At 46.1% G+C, this 14,454-nt stretch overlaps 1 protein-coding gene across 2 annotated transcripts in view; it reads right to left on the bottom strand.

The window, feature by feature from the left end:
• Positions 1–3,198: 3,198 nt before the first annotated feature.
• The window catches only part of TENT5C (terminal nucleotidyltransferase 5C), a 48,200-nt gene continuing 36,944 nt past the window's right edge, over positions 3,199–14,454 (bottom strand). For both annotated transcript variants that reach the window (XM_069635765.1, XM_069635766.1), the window contains one exon: positions 3,199–8,043. In XM_069635765.1, coding sequence (XP_069491866.1) covers positions 6,847–8,016 — 1,170 coding nt within the window. In that variant the 5' untranslated portion in view covers positions 8,017–8,043 and the 3' untranslated portion in view covers positions 3,199–6,846. The remainder of the gene's footprint in view (positions 8,044–14,454) is intronic.

Below are 14,454 nucleotides of genomic sequence, written 5' to 3' on the forward strand. Positions count from 1 at the left end.
GGTACCGTGATTCAGGACAAATTCCCAGGCCTGGAAAGGCCAGGACAAATGTGGAAAGGTGGGAGATTTATTACAGTATTGGAATAGGAGGCGGCCCTTGGGATAGGTACTATGCTTCCTGGTATTTGCAGGCCAAGGGGGGGGGTCTTCACTAAGGAGGCATGGATAATGAGTGTACATGTGGAGCTACCGCCCTTTAAGAAACTACTGTACACACTGATGGGAGTGTTTATTGTGCAGGGCCTTGGACATTATGGGGTCCGGGGGGAATTGGACGATTTGAGGATGAAATGGGAAAGTGACATGGTCTGGAATTGGACCTGTTAATGTGCTCAAGGATGTGGCGGGGGGCCTTCAAAACCTGTTTCCCGTCAAGACAGACTACACGCCACAAAGCTATTACACAGATGGCAATATGACCTGAAATGTATGTATCAGGTTGTGATCCTGTGCTGCTGGCACGATTGTGGGTCGAGAGTCAATTATTGGCATATATGGTGTGGATGTTCAGAGGTCCAGTCCTATTGGGATGAAGTTTTGACCTGAATAAGGTGACTAGAGTGAATGCTCCTACGCTGGTCCTTTTGGTTGGAGGCACGAGAGGAAGACTATTCGGTTGGCGATAAGGGCAGGCTTGGCAACATGTTGAAGGGAGTCTAGTTACCAGGGAAGAGGGAGTGGATTAATGTAGCCTGAAATATATATGTGATGGAATGAACAGCAGCACTCCATGGGGACCACAGGGCAATGCAGCAGAATGGTCAGTTGGGCATACATCCGATAACACTGACAGGGAACAGTAATTGTGGGGTTGGATGACACCCAAAGTAATGAAAATGGGGAGAAACTATACCTGACCTGGAATTGAGTTGTGCTTAACTGCATAATACAGTAGCACACTGAAAATTGGTCGGATCGGGGTGGCGGGGTTGGGGGGGTGGGTGTTCCCAGTAAGAACACTTCCTGGCAGATTAACTGCTACCTGATGTATTGATAGAAATAAAATATCTATCGCCCTCATGCACAAGTGTTCAGAGCACGACAAGGCAAGGGAGGTGAGGGGAACAGGGGAGAACAAAATGCGATCTTACTAGGCCCAGTGACATTGAAAACACACAAGTGCATGGGGAGGGGAAAAGTGCATGAAGTGGAAAGTGCAAAGCAGAGGAGAAAGGAAACAAACAGTAGTAGTGCAGCAAGAAATTGGCAAGTTATAGGTTTAAGGTAGCAGACAGGGTAGGTCTGATAATTGAAGGTAGAAAAAAAAAAGGGTGCTGTATGGTTACAGATATACCCCATGGCAAAGGGTTGGCCTAGAGGCAGTGCAGGAGGGTGGCAGGGTGAGCAGGTAACTGGGCCTGGAAGACAGAGGGTGGCCAGGTGCATGGTGCCAAGAGAGAACAGAGCAGGGGAGAGGGGGAGCGAAGGCAAAAAAAAAAGGTCTTGATGTGCTTCCACAACCGGAGATGGTTTTCTAGTTTTAGAGTGGCAGGGAGGCTGTTCGAGGTAGGCCCCCACCAAAGAGATCTACCCCCAGCTTGTGACCGAGGTAGGAGCGAAGAGCTCAAGAGCAGAGGGAAAGCTGAAGGTATTTGAACCCAGGCCCCAGAAAGCCATGGACAATGCAGAGTGTTTTGAATTAAATCTTGCATCCACTGGGAGCCAATGGAGAGATTCAGAGCTGAGAGATACGATCCCTGGGCTTGAGGCAAAGGACAAGTCTCAGTCCTGTTTTGGATTAGTTTGAGAGTAGAGGCAGGTAGATTTAGAAAGAGACCGATAGTCCAACCTAGAGAGAGAACCAGAGCTTGGGATACCATGAGCTTCTGGGTGGAAGCAGAGGAAAGGCCGAGTACCCCTGAAGAGGTGCAATAGGAAGTTTTACTTTTTTAGAGACCTCAGCGATGTGGGCAGAGAAGGAAAGGGTGTAGTCAAAGATGACCCTGAGGTTCTTAGCCTCGCAGGTGGGGGAAGGAGGGCCAAGGGAAGCCAACCAGAGTGTGAGGGGGAGAAAGGATGGTGAAGGTGTGCCGATGAGTAGGTTCTCCATCTTGCTGGCATGAAGACAAATATCATTGGTGGCACATCAATCTTTTGCAGGAGATGAGGTAGCCAAGGGCAGCCTGAAAATTAGTTGCGTCAGCGTAGCACTTTTGAGCAGAACATGGCAATGCAGTGGGCAAGAGTTGACGGTATTGGTTGAAAAGCCAGGGCAGATCGCTTAGTCCCTTTGGGAAACACCACAATTGACCAATGAGCTGTGCAATATCCTTGTTATGTTCATGAAAATGTCAATTAAAAAAAGGGGTAAAATGCATCCGAGCACTGGCCCCACAGGTAACCCACTCGTTATGACTGAAGTGATGGGTATCCAGACAGACAGGCATAATGGAGGTGTGGCAGGGTACAGTGCTATAAAACAGTTATATCAGTGAATTATACATCTAAATGAGGTGCAGAGCTAAGTAGTGGAATCCCATCTGGCATACGCCTCACTGGCAGTGTGCCATGGTGCAGCTTTGCTAGCTTTGACAAGACAAGTTGATGGCAATTGGTTTTGGAAGTTCATTCATGCAATTTGTTTCAAGAGTGCACTTACACATTCGTTGTGCCCATGATAAAGCAGGTTTGATCACTCGAATGCAATTGGGTTCAATATTGTCCTTCAATGAATGCAGCACCGAGTAAACCACCACCACCGCAAGATCCTGGAAGGCATACCTTGGCATTTCAGCAAGGGGGCAGATTACGGCAGAAGCCTCCATCTTCAGGTGGCACCACACGAGGGTTAATGACTGAAGAGAGTCAGGAAGATGTTTTAAATCCGCGGGTATATCCTTGCCTTTGGAGGCTGGTCTGCATATCAACAAGGTGCAGGTTAATGCTTCCACACCAGAAGATTACACTTTACACCCATTGAGTAACTTGTGCATCAATGAGGGGTAGGAGGTGCAGACAGAATTACCACAAAGCCACCCTGTTTAGCTGGTCACTCAAACTGCATCATGGCAAACCTGTAAAGGATTTATTTCTGGCAACGCTAAAAAGGACCAAGCATTGGACAGTGAGCCATTGTTCCAAGTAGACAAAGTTATTACAAGCAAGAGCTACGGCCAACAAAAGATGGTGGGGTACTACAAACATTAAACTGAACAATTCAGCAAGGGGCAGCCTGCAGAAGGAAAACTCTGGACAAGGTTTTGTAAAAACAACTTTTTATTAAATCTTTAAAGAAAACGAAATCCACCACTTCGGAAGAAAAGAAAACAAATTTGCATTGCTGAACCGTTCAGTTTACAAAATGAAACCCTGCAAAAATGTGCCTCCCCTACATCATTGCACATTGTCCCTCCTTAGAGGGAATAAGGGTCTGCTTCGTTTTAACAGTTGCTGGAGGGATCCTGCCATGCAGGGTTAGACTGTTCAATAACTCCAGTTATGCACACGTTACAGCCCAAGGCACTGTCAGTGGCACATCAGACTTAAGCCATAAGTCGGAAGTCGCAACTCCTACCACCATCATTTTGGATACCAAAAAGCAAAATGAGTCGTTCTGGCTTGTAGCATTTAACCAGGATGCCACCTTGACTCAGTCATGGCCCACGGATTCCATCCCCCAATGTGGTTCTGCCACCAAAAAGGACTAGCAGCAATTCTGCATCACAGGCCCACAATCAGGAACTGCAAAGCCTCTGCCATCTAGTCTGGTAAATGGCACGATACCGTTGTGCTGGTGGTTTCCCAGCAGTGGTGAGACACTTGACACGGTCCATCCAGGAACAGCTCTGCTGACCGAGAACAAGGTGGCATGCACAGCAAAGTGACCACGAGAAGATTACCAGAAAGCAGCTTAACGTCAATCATTTCTCTCAACTATCCAATACTTTAAATGACCACAAACTGCCAAGCCATGAGGCCACGTCATCGAGGGCATAAAGGAACATAAGCAGCTTGATCAATACTGCCATCAGGTTCATCTTGTTGCAGATGCCCTGCTGTAAAACTAACTCTGATTTGTAAATACACTAGAGCTCATGTGCCAGCCCAATCAGAAAACTCAATGTACATACTGCACCAACGTGGGCATGCCCTGGATGCACAGGCTAAGTGGGTGCCACATGTGACCTACAAACCAAGAAGACTTAATGAGAACTAGAGACCAATAGGTCCGAAATCCTGCATAACGCTCAAAGCAAGGCACCAGTCAACCAAGGTCCACCATGCCATCTGCTGGGAATCTTTGGGTTCAAACTAAGGTAAACACTATTGTAGGTTGTCAGTGCACAGGTTCCTAAAGACACTGCAGTTCGCACTTCAGGACAGAAGACAGTGCTACATGCAAAACGTTACAAGTCAAGCCAAACAATCTGAAGTTTTAACAGGGCTGTTACTAGACCCACCAGAAGGCTGAACTGCCCTCGACACCACAAGGTTGTGACAGTTAGGGAATATAGTCTGTTGCAGCAAAAGTGTTTAGGTCTGCATTGGTCTTACCTATATCCGAGTATCTGCAAAGCAGACCAAAGATTGTCAACTACAGCATCATCATTGCAGCTAACGGAGCGAAAGGGCCCAACATTCATGATCCCTCTATAGTCTCAACCAACACTACCTGGTGTGCTGGAGAACGCCCCACTAAACAGACTAGGACCAGAACTACCAATCAACAAACGTGGCCTCAAAATGTGCAGTGTAACACAAGCAGATCGCAAAATAGCAGGCAGTGTAGTCCCTGCAGGTGAAATTGCTTGGTGAATTCACAAGAGGAAACACTGACCTAGATGGTAACAAAAGCAAAACCCAAAAAAAGATACTGCCTAACAAGGAACAATCAATTGAATTGCTGCAGAGTGAGCAAACACAAGCAGCCTGCGATTACCTGCTCAGGATCACAGCATTTTCTGCTTTGCAAATCATGGTAATGCATGATCACCGAGCCCTGCTGTCGCCAAATCTTGAAATGCTGCAACTGGTCTTGTGAATGCCACTAGGCAAAACGGGCAGCACACCTCCACCCCGTAAATTACACTAGGTTTACCTTTTCCTCAAAACACCCACTATGGCAGTATCGTTGCCAGCAGTAAACTGCAAACCATCAGGAAATTCCCTTCCCACAGCTGCAATGTTAAACCATGTACAAGCAAAGATTTCGCAGTGTAGGCTCTATAAAGGGAACTATATATTTAGCAATATTATGGGGCCAGGTGGCAACTGCTGTGGGTTATAGAAGCCATGTGTACACATTGAGTAGGTACAAGGATTAGGCCAGGACTAAGTAGTCCGTCGACCACGAGTGCCAACTAGCTTACATGAGCAATATTTCCTTGCTTATGCATGCCTCCCAAAGCCATGTTCAACCTGACAAGCATTCAAGCGATCCACTTCAGAACTTGAAACCCAAATGCATGTAGGCCTCCACAAAGCAGAAACCCTTGAGCTGTGCTTCCTTAGACCCGAGAGATGAAGGCTCATGGCTAATCAGTCCCACATGTGCAGGATACTGCCAGATTGTTGGCCACAAGTGAAGACCTGCTCTGAAAAAGGTAGATATTCTCCCTTATCCCACCCAAAGTCCTCAACATCTACAACAATCGGATGTAGCCAGATGCTCTATACAAAATATGCACACCAGTCAAACTAGAGAACACTGGTCCCGAGATGACCAAGCGTGCTCATTAATCTGCATACATGCAGGACCTTAGCAAAGATCAAAACAAACCATCAACATGCACATGGGTCCAAAGGTCAACCCTGCAGTAGCTCCATCTACAATAGGAAACCAAATTAAAACCATTACGCAAGTGAGATTTAAATGGCCCTCGGGCAATGCTACCAATGCAGTCAATCCACGGTGCATTACAAAAAAAACGAGAAGATACAGGGCAAGATCAGAGGGAGAGTGGAAGTTCGCTTCCGCTATACTTGCTAAACAATGGGACTTGAGACCTTCTGCAGCAACAGCTCCCCCCCCGCCCCACCCCTATAATGCAAACTGCATAGCTTAAACACCCTCCGCAGAGAAGTGATTGTGCGCACTAAAGCGCTAATTCACAGTACAATATATGCCCAGAGTTCACTATCCAAGTGAAACTACCATTTTCTCACTGAAAGGAGGTAAAACCAAGGCACTTCAAAAATAAATCTTTAACTTCAAAGGGCACTTACTCCTTCACAAGTCAAATCCAACTTTCCCTTTTTTTGTATTTTCTAATTTTGATTTTTTTTTTTCCTTCTTTTGCAATTTCTGCTCCCCCTCAAAATAGTAAAACAATTTAACATAAGCATATTCAAGCTTTTGTGCATGGTTCACAACCAGATCGCAAACCGAACTGCTAAATTTGGCCTGGAGAAGATAACATGACCAAAACCACCAAGATGAACTCCTCTTAGAACCCCAGCATCATTTTACAGTATTCCAAATATATGCAGTCAATTGCTGCTCCTCTTTGGAGAGAGTTTGATACAAGTTTGTCAGAAACTCCCACCCTTGATGAAGAACGAAGCAGTCTATGCCCAAGCACTGTGGGCAGGAATGATAAAATTAAAGTGAGGAGGGGTGGGGGGGAAAGGGGTGCAGCATAATCTAACAGATGGGGGAAGCATATCCAAATCTCCCTGATCATCAATCTAGGTGCTTGTGAGAAAGTGCAACTCCAAATGTGCTCAACCACTAGCCCAATCCACCGTGAACCTCAAGGGGAATGATGGGCACTGACCAGGTCAGTGCTGCAGCCATGTTCATTTTGTCATGCGACACATGTCCACTTAACAGGTCGACCGCGCATCTCACACCAGAAGCGCCCCTTTAAACAGGGAAGCTCGCAGCTAGAGAGCCAGTGATCATTGCTAGCTACAGGGGAGCCAGGTAGGATAGGTCTGACTGCAGGAAGAGGCATTCGCAATGTAGTAGTTGCTGAAATTCGCATCACTGACATAAGGGGCTGGTTGGTAGTAGCACGTAACGTTTGCAGCACTTGGGATGATGTTCTGCTCAGCTAGGACCCGCAGAGCGAGCAGGGAGATTAGGTTCAGGGTCTGCCTCCGCTCGTGCCCCATGAGGCACACTGTACTCTCGTTCACAACCCGACGAAGGATCATGAGGTAGTCATACTTGCTCTTTTCCTCCCCTATGAAGTGGTTCCGCAGGTAAGTCTCCAACTTGCGCTGCTGGTCCAAGATGTCAGAGAAGTCTATAAAGAAGCGAGAGCACATGTAGCGCTCAAGCATTTTGATTTCATCCTTATCCACCGGTTTAAAGTCTCGCACCAGAAGGTTACTGTATTTCATGAGTCCTCCACCCCGAATTGCTTCTGGATTTTTGGTGGCAATCAGCTTGTTCTGGAGATGGTCCAGGGCAGCAACAAAGTCACCATAAACGCTCTCGCCAATCACAGTGGGATGGAAGTGTTCAGACATAGGATTTTCTGAGCAGCTGTAGTAAAAAAGCAGCGAGTCCAAAATAATCTGAAAAGAGTCCACACTGAATTCAAACTGCCTCCGGATGGAGTCCACGAACTTCAGCTCAATGTTGCGCCCATCTTTATTGGACAGGGATATTAAACTCCAGCGATCAGTATCTGTGCACACTTTCACCAGCTTTTGAACATATGCTTCCTTTAACGTCATGGGGCTGATCTTCTCTTTGTTCACACCCTCTGGCAGAAAGTTTAAGAGTGAACCCAACACAACATCTCGGACCAGATGGAACTCTGCCTCTGTAGGCAGGTCCACTTTGAAAATGAGATCCAAGTCCTTGTAACCCAAGCCATTATCCTTGACCAGGACATGGCTTGCTGCAGAGCCATTGAGCCGGACATCGGACACCTTGAGACCCTTCTCCTCCAATCTGCAGCGCACCATCTGGACAATGTCTTTCAAGGTGATCTCCAGAGTTGGAAAGTTCCCACGTCCGTGGACTGGGACAACCTCAGTAAGGAAGTCATTCAAACGGCTGACTTGTTCCCAGCCGAGAACACTGCTCGACTTGCAATCGCCATGGCCTTCTTGATCCGTCATCGTATTACTGTCTGGCGCCCTGTAGAACTGAAAGGAGAGTAGAGTTAAAGATATCGCAAAAAAAATCCTATACTAAAACAAGTGGCAAACCACTACAGTCAGTCAAATTACCAGCTACAAGCCAGCCTTCCAATATACATTAAATGGCTATAACCGGTCTAATTGCAGTATTGAGTGAGGTGGTAGAGGGCTAAGAAAGCTAACCTTGATTATGGACCCTCAACCCCTCCAACCTGAAAACCCTTGTGGCCACCAAACTGATCTCCACGTGACATGAATCACTATATAGGGGCTGTTGTAAGATAAGCTGCCGCTTTGTGTTGGGTCGATGATTAATGCAAAAAAAAAAATCTGAAGGCAAAAAATAATAACGTTCTCTTGTGACATTGCAATGTAATTATATGTGGGGCAACCACCCCTCAGCACTCCCCCCATACAATACCCTAATCCAACCTCTACATATAATTCACTTGAAAAGCGCAGTACAATAAATGTGTTGCTGTGCAGTAACTCGCCATAGAAAGAGGCAGCAGGCATCAGAAACCTGACTTGATCCATGAACTATGGGATTCTTTATATTGAAAATCATGGTAACGCAATCATGTGCCTTTTGAGTATTTTCCCCCTATAGGTTGAACACCATCTCCTGTAGAGAGAAGGGTAGAAGATCAACATGCAGTGCCACTGAACGTGGTCAACATGCATCCATTTGGCTGAAAGGTGGAAATTCAGGTTAGGATAAATGACTCCCCCCCCCCCCCCTCCACCAATTCTCATCCGCAGGTAGTTAAGGTCGTCCAAAACAAATGGAGCACTGAATAAAGGTAAAAAGATAATTCTGCAACCAACTAAGGTTGATCCTTTGTACCCCCAAAATGCACCACGGATTGGTGTCTTGAGCAGAAGATTGGTGGACTGGTGCAGAGGTTTGCAGAAGGGGCTACTGTCCATTGCCTAAGGTTGGTTCGACCCCCTTATGAAAGTAGGGGCATTCATGAACATCGTGAGGAAGTAGTCCCGCTCCAAGCTCAGTATACCAACATCTGGCAACTCACTTACCCCTTGCTCCTTGTATAGGAGAGGTGCTAGGTGCATTTTGGCCACAACAGCCAGCGAATGCAAAGGCATTCAATGCTGCAACGAGTCCCACAACCCCAGACTTAGGTCCGTCCAGTCATGCATGTACAAAGTTTAGTCTGAAGTCTATGGATGTTGCATCGTTTCACCAATCAAACAGCCACTCACAACTGCTGGACCTACACTAAACTGAGCTGCACATTCCTTAGAAGTTCCCCAAGATACTGTATAACCAGTAACATGCATCCCATTAGCACAGCAATAGCCCCATTCTCTTCCCCATAGTGGAGTTTGTTGTACTGTCCAAGTCCACCCTCCCCTGAATCAATCCCCATTCTTCCTTTCCAAAGACTAGCTTTGGTGGCATCTTCAAACGGGTGGGGATGTCACAATATGCCACCTTTTCAGACAAGGCTATGAGCTGGAATGCCACTATGGTGATGGGCACAGTATATAGATCATCCTGGCCGGATTTTCCTATGGTGCAGTACTACAATGGAAGGTTAGTTAAGACTCTGCTCTGGATCCTCGCTCCATAGTCACTGGTCCGGTGCTGGCTGTTGAAGCAGTTGAGCCTGGAGCCAAGAGAGTTGAGCCTGGAGCCAAGAGAGCAGTGTTGTGTTAGTCACTCTACCTCACTGTTGGTCTGCAGGTACTACCTAGACTGCTGCTGGTCGTGTGTTAACCCAGGCCCCATCTGCCACTATCACAGGTAAAAACCACTTGCAATGCTTCTTTCTCAACCTTTGAACTTGGGCTCCCCAAGGACAGCCACAGGTGTCACGTTCATAGATTGCAAAGATATAGAAAATCTAAGGCTGAAATTTGCCTTCACCACTAGCTAATGATCGACTCAAGAAACTGCATGTATAGAACTGAGGTGGCGAGTACTAGTATTGTACAACTTGATGCTGTCTGCCCCTGAATACCTAACAAGAGCCATTTGTTTTATTTGCTTATATAGCACACTGAACCCTGTGGTAGCTAGGCGCATGACTTGGTAGGACCTGTAGATATGTTACAAGAAAGAATAAAAGCAATAGTACATTTCGAGGTGCATTTACAGTGGCTATAAGGGTTACATGGGTAAACTGATGGCATTAATAACTTTATACAAAAATATACAAGTGGTGACTGGTTGTGAGGGTGCCCTCGGTAGAAGTGGTCAGGGAGAGGAGCCATGATTTTACTTCGAAACAGAACGCTAGGAAGGAGTGCTCAGGGCAGGTGGCAGGGAGTTCCACGTTTTAGCAGCAAGAACTGGAAAGCTGGTACCGCCTGATTTCTGAAGTCTAAATTTGGGAATGCTAAGGCAGGCAGTGGGCATAATTGGATCTAGTGGGTCTGGCTGTAGTTGGCAGCAGAAATGGTCAGTCAGGTATTTGGGAGCAGTGTTAACACTTGTGGGTGATCATAAGCACATGGGGAGCCATTTTGACGTCTGTCTGGCTTGCGTAATGTGGTCAGTGCGTGGTATGTTGAGGGCTGCTCTGAGCGTGTGGTTTTGCAGGAATTGGAGCTTATGGACGTTTGGTTTGCTGGTGCCTAGATAGAGGGAGTTGCAGTAGTCTATTGTTGATCGTATTAATGCTCTGGCCAGAGTGATGCAGCTTTGGGTGGATAGAAATGGTCTGCATGCGGCTATTAGTTTAGTGGTGTAGGCAGATGAGGATGTGGCATTGACCTGTGTTGTGAGTGGAGATAAACCTAGTGTTTTAGCATCTTAGAGACATTGAAGACGTTTCCTTCTATGTTGAAGGAGTTGTAACGTGGGTTGAGTTGGTTTAGGCGTGGTCTAGTGCCAATGAGTAGGAGGTCAGTTGTGTCATCATTGAGACATGAGCCATGCTTGGCCATCCAGTCTTGGATTTTGCTGTAGTATATTTCATTGAGTTGGGGGGAGGTGTCATTTTCATGTATGGGACTCATATCATCAAGGAGGTCAAACGACATAGGGGAGACAAGATCGTTGGGGAACACCGCATGTGATGGGCAAAGGGTCTGCTGATGCTGTGTCAGAGAAGACCCTCATGGATCTTTCAGCAAGAAAGGATTGGATCCATTTAGCTGTGTTAGGTGAGAAGGAGTTGCGATGTTAAGATGTTGTGGTCAACCAAGTCGAAGGCCGTGGAGAGGTCCAGGAGTAGGAGAAGTGAGGGGTGTCCTTGGCCTCATCCATTCGGATCTTCAGATCTAGAAGGGCCGTCTCCGTGCCATGTCTAGGTCTGAAGCCCGATGGGGGCAGCCTAGAAGGTAGTGAGTTTCGAGGTGGTTCTGAATTTGAATGTATGCTGCCTTATTTTGATTAAGAAAGGGGCGGTTGTGATGGGGCAGTAGTTTATGCTGGGGTCTAGAGTGTGTTTCTAAGTGGTTTATCCTCGGCGTCTTCAAGATTCTTGGTGACAGTGCAAGATGCAAAGGAGTTGTTCAGTGTGGGATAACGGGGCAAAGTCTTTAGCTCCATCTTTGATGGCAGATGGGCATAGGTCTCCTTCACAATTTGTTTTGAGGCTGGCAATTATGGATACAACCTGTGTGATGGTGACAATTTGAATAGGATGGTGATGTGCGCTTGTGCCTTTGGAGACTAGGAGGTTTTTTTGGTTTCGATTTGGGACTGTAGGAGCGCTAGTTTGTCTAGTAGTGCTTTCTGGATGTTGGCACACCAGGGGCGTCTTTGTCACAAGTGGATTGGGGAGGTATGGGATATTCCATTTCACTGAGGATTGTGAAGAGTTTTGACACTGGAGCTAGCATTTTGAATTCTGCTGTTGAATGTGTCCGAGTTTTGATAATGGCTGTTTTGGAGAGAGCTAGGTTTTGTGGAGAAGGGTTCTTATTGCATTGCACCTCATTCAGAGGATACCAGGGTGGGCATTATCTGATGTAGATTTGGGCATAGACTAGTGCAACACAAGAACCTTCCACGCCAGTGCCAGGTTTCTGTGCATCTGAGCGCTTTGAGGCAGAGGGTTCTCACTACACACGAGCTGCTCCGGGGCCCAACCACCACCCACTTCACCAACTAGCTTGGGGGGGGGGGGAGGTGGGAGACTCATTTACTCTGAGATATTGGGATTAACGTGGGCACTGCAGGGCAACTGCACAGTGAAGTTACTACATACAAACATTTCAGAAGGGACTACAACCCCTGGGTCCAGTACAGTGAAGATGTTACTTCACCCTCCTACACTCGTGATGTCACAAGCCCCGAGTAACCTTATGTAAGTGCCAGCTGGCTTCTCAGGCAGATGTTTCAGGCTGCAAACAGGTTCCTCCACCTGTAAGGTATTGTTTCAAAGCAACAAGAGCAGTTACTGAAGGAATGCTGTATAGTGATACTGTGGGATGTTTTTACCCATACATCCGAGCCCTACCTCAAAAACTGCAGTACTGACATGGAAAACATCATGCTGGCCAGAGATTCCCAGAAAATGCAAGAATAGGCTGCCACTCATTTTTGCCGATGTTATGGGCACAGAAGGGCACTGCCTAAAACCACCATTGGACTACCCACACAGTAGCCTGAAACCATTGGGAATGGCAATGCCGATTGCCAAAAGCAACCTAGAATTGTGGGGAATTCATTTTCTTAAATCCCAAAAATGGGTGCATTACCAGTACTCACCACTATCAGAAAGCCGGCGTTTTAAAACACCAGACTTTTCTTTTTGTGTAAAACTGAATAAATGAATGAAATAGATAAAGGCAGGCCAAAGAAAGACTTACTGAGAGGTGGATACAATCTAAAGTTATATTCTAAAGTGACTTGAAGGTTTATAACAAGACTGGCTGAGTTGTGGATTTCAGCAGTTTAAGTAAATTTGGACTGAAAGACACTAAAAATCTAAATGTTTAAAAGAAATGAGTGACCTACTTTTGAGTGTCACATAGGTTGCAATTGTTTAAATGTCATAGTTTTAATCAGCATTTGAATGCAGAAAACTGGGTAACTAAAAGTGACATTAGCTGGGGCCTGACTTAAGGAACTGAATTCTGCCCACCAGCTACCCCCGACAGGAGATGAGACTTGCACAACAGCTGTGTTCCCAGGCCTAGCTGCCCTTTTGCTGCTCCCACCAAAAGGGATATGACACTTCCCTGATTGAATTACCTGGGCTCTGCAGGAAATTGAACAAAGCCCTGTCCTGACTCAGGCAAATGTTTTATTATGGGGGCCGTAAAAAGTGGCTTCCTCCTGGAAGGAAAGGGGAGGAGCACTGCCTGTGAGAGCAAGCTGAGCTTGAAGAAAGTGGAAAAACTGGTTTCTGTACCATGTGACCTGAAAAGACACACCCCTGGAGCCAGAATATGGTTTTAGAAAAAGATGAATAACTCATAGTACGGACTTGTCATAATTATTTAAATGATACCATAATTCTTGTGATTTTTCTGCCCACATTTAAGAGGTTTTTAGAACTGGTGGCATGACCTGGGGGCAAACTAGCAGTTAAGAGGGTATTACTTAAAATGTATGCATGTGAAAAGTCTGAAACTTCATCAATTAATGCCTGCATGCCTTGCACACATTTGGGTAAATTTGAGTAAGAATCTGATCTTGGTAACCTGACCAAAAAGTGAAATATGTTGCCATTTCTGAATGCAAGCTCCCAGGAAGAGCAGGTTTGGACAGGGTATACCTCCTGTGATATGCGATGGGTGCATGTAATTTAAACAAATGTGTACCTGTGCAAATATGTCTTTTGGGTCAAAATATAGATTGTGCGCAATTTGACAGGGGTGGGTTCTCTGTACCATAAACAGACCTCATCATGATGACACTTCATTTCATTCCCCCAATCAAGGGGAAGAGGATGAAGTGGCCAATGACAAGTGGAGAGGGGTAGGGCCTAGGAAGCTAGCCTTTCCACCCATTTTCAAAACACATAAAAGAAGACAGTCAGGACAGATAGGGACATTCAATTCCATTTGCTGCAACGCGCTCTGCCGGACCATACCACACCCAGATATCCAGATTTCAAATCCAATCTCCAGAGAGCAGAGCTGACCCAGACCACTTAGCAGAACCAGAGAGCTGACCCAGATCACTGAAGTGCCGAGACCAGACCAGAGTCCAGTCTAAAACCTGACCAGATCCGTGGCGAGGCCCATTCTATTTCTAAAGATATTGTGAGTACCTAGCGGAACTGTGCAGAACCAATCTCTTAGTTAAAATAATATAATTCAATCTATTTTAATCTAATTAGAACTGCCTAAAAGCGGTCACCTGTCATTTTCTAGCTGCTAGCTGTCACTTGTCACTTTGAACTTTAAAATTTCAAATCCGAAAAACAACCTTCACAAAATCGTTCATAACTCCGTAACAGTTTGTCTTAGAGACTTGCAGTAACTTTCCTCTGA

Source organism: Ambystoma mexicanum, chromosome 7p (genome assembly GCF_040938575.1).
Source record: "Ambystoma mexicanum isolate Mex_15411 chromosome 7p, UKY_AmexF1_1, whole genome shotgun sequence".
Lineage (NCBI taxonomy): Eukaryota > Metazoa > Chordata > Amphibia > Caudata > Ambystomatidae > Ambystoma > Ambystoma mexicanum.